General features: G+C 33.5%; 1 protein-coding gene across 1 annotated transcript; it reads right to left on the bottom strand.

The window, feature by feature from the left end:
• Positions 1 to 534: 534 nt before the first annotated feature.
• LOC107870776 lies at positions 535 to 1,978 on the bottom strand. The gene is made up of 3 exons (XM_016717425.2): positions 1,270 to 1,978; positions 903 to 1,075; positions 535 to 800 (listed from the first exon to the last, which is right to left on the bottom strand). The coding sequence occupies exons 1-3, from the start codon at positions 1,828 to 1,830 to the stop codon at positions 677 to 679; spliced, it is 858 nt and encodes a 285-aa protein (XP_016572911.1). The 5' UTR covers positions 1,831 to 1,978; the 3' UTR covers positions 535 to 676.
• Between the last annotated feature and the right edge of the window lie 527 nt (positions 1,979 to 2,505).

Genomic DNA, 2,505 nt, shown 5'->3' with positions numbered 1-2,505 from the left:
GAGACTAATCTTAAACGATCTGCAAGGAATACCTTCCCGTATTTTCAAGAAAAGAATTATTATCATGCACTCTTCATAGAATTATAGTTATACTTCTACCTTCTTAGATAGAGAATATTTTCTCTTTTATGTGTGGGAATGGCCCAATATTTTGATATCATAAGCTTTCTATGTGGATTGTAAATGAATTGCTAACTTTTTTAACTCAAGAGAAAGGCTTCATAATTTGATAATATAATCTCATTACAGTGCTAAATCAGAATTACAAGAGCACTAATAGTTAAAAGAGCTGCAACCTCCTATCGTTGGTGATGAACATTACCAAATCACCCAAAGAAAGTTTACCTGAATTGAAGACCAATATTCGCACCGTATAGAGTCCATGACTCCATTCAGGAAAAGTCCTCCATACCCAAAACTCGAAATCTAAGATCGCTAATCCCACAAAACATCAAAAGTGAGAGGACACTCATAATTTCGAACATCTCTTTTCACACTCTCTTCTTACATTTTAGTTCAATCACAACATTGATGTAGTGAATTTCTCTCTTTTTATTTGATATGGTTACACATTTTACAAGTACATTAAAACACGTTAGCTTATCTCAACGATATTATTTTTTATCTTACAAAGCCGAAGGTGAGCATAGATATTTTATTCCATTTACTGTTACTGCTAGTATGCTGCAACCATCGTTGCCCCTGCTGCTGCTGCTGCTGCTACTCTCTCACTCTCCACTTCCTCGTCCTCGTCCTCGTCTGCTTCCCACATGAAATGTGCATATGATCCCAACACAGTACTGTTAATCAAACAAGTAATTTCATTTCTATCAGTAACAAAATGAAAGCAAAATCTAAACATTGCTAACAATTACGTGAAGGAATTGGATTTATTTATTTACCAATCGTCAGGAGAAGCTTGAACAGCTTGATCAAAGTAAGATTTGGCTCTGTTCTCGTCTCGCTGTGTCTCCCAAACCAATTTTCCATACAGTGAAAGCACTTCCCCGTCACCAGGACTTGCAAGTATTGCTCTTCCGTAACATTCTTCAGCTTTCACAAAATCTCTTTCTACCTGCAGTAAATTATCATCAACAAACTAACAAATCAATCCAAAACCTTCATATATTAAGTATGCATTTGTCCATGAGTGAAAATAGTATTTCGTTGTTTTTGCAGTTTCTGGAAAAAAAGTAAATACAGAATTTTCCAGTATCAAACATATTTTCAGAAGTCGAAATGGAGAAAAAAAGGAAAATAATACACTACCTCATGCAAGTACTTGCCGTAGTTTCTAAGAAGAAGAGAATTCATAGGATCTGATTTCAACATTTCCTTATAATATTCTCCAATTTTACTCGGATCTGTGTTCCCGCCATCTCTACTACCACCGCCAGCGCCAAACTTTGTATTTTTGCCGATTCCTCCATCGGAAAACCCAAGCCCATCGATCGGAATTACGTTCACCGGAAAATCTCCGGCGTAACTCCCTCGATCTTCCGTCAAACTTAACGATCCAATACTTCGCAAAACCTCCAACTCATCCTGCTCAGAATTACCGAAATCTTCCTCCGGTAGTACTGCCGGTAACGATGACGATCCGAACGCCGAACGGATTGAGTCGGACTCCGACGAAGTCCGGCGAATACTCCGACGGTTAACTTTCAGATTCAGAGAGATCACTGGAGAAGAACATGATTTCTTCTTATTCTCTCCGTTAAACAGTTTATCAATGGATGTTCGAGCAGCCGACACCTTTGTAGAACCGGGAACCACCGGAGTCTGAACCGGAATTGAGCCCGAACCGGTTCGGAAAAGGACAGTCTTCATACTGAAACACTTTATATTTATTTCACCCTGAAGGAAAAGGTTTGAAAAAGTAGAAGGGGTGTGACAGTGGTTATATATGTTTTCAAATGCCGTTAACTTCGCAGACGGCGTTGACCAATGGGGAATTTAGAAATAAAGTACTCCCTCTACACCATTTTATGTACTTTTATTATTTTGCCTTTTATTCAGATATTGAAATTATAATTATTTATGTATATTATTAATTATAAAGCTAAAAGGAGAAAAATTAATTGATTTTATTGTTATTTAGTAAATAATTAATATTTAATTTTAATAAAATGATTAATTAAATGAGATGGGAGAGTAATATTTAATTTTAGTAAGATAATTAATTAAATGAGATGGAGAGAGTAATATTTAATTTTAGCAAGTTGATCAATTAAATGAGATGGAGAGAATAGTGTTTTTTCTTTTTAATTCGACCAAAATTAAAAAGAAATATTATTTTATTATATTTAAAATAATTTAATTTTAAAATTTTATTTCATTGTTAATTAAAATAATTTATAATTATATAAATATTTAATAATTATTTTAAATAATAAATTATCATGCCACATTAAACGACAACAAATAAAATAAGATGAATAAAAAAAGGAAAATAAAATTTAAAAATGCTATTTTCTTTATATATATAAATGAAAACTAATATAC

This window comes from Capsicum annuum, chromosome 1 (genome assembly GCF_002878395.1).
Source record: "Capsicum annuum cultivar UCD-10X-F1 chromosome 1, UCD10Xv1.1, whole genome shotgun sequence".
NCBI classification, from domain to species: domain Eukaryota; kingdom Viridiplantae; phylum Streptophyta; class Magnoliopsida; order Solanales; family Solanaceae; genus Capsicum; species Capsicum annuum.
The sequence above is the reverse complement of the archived record's forward strand: the minus strand, read 5'-3'. Positions and strand labels throughout refer to the sequence as shown.

Bases quoted from the DNA above. Each gene is read 5' to 3' on its own strand.
- LOC107870776 (XM_016717425.2), bottom strand. From the start codon at position 1,830: ATGAAGACTGTCCTTTTCCGAACCGGTTCGGGCTCAATTCCGGTTCAG. The intron at 1,076-1,269 runs GTAGTGTATTAT...AATTTACTGCAG, and splicing joins ACGGCAAGTACTTGCATGAG to GTAGAAAGAGATTTTGTGAA. The intron at 801-902 runs GTAAATAAATAA...TTTGATTAACAG, and splicing joins CAAGCTTCTCCTGACGATTG to TACTGTGTTGGGATCATATG.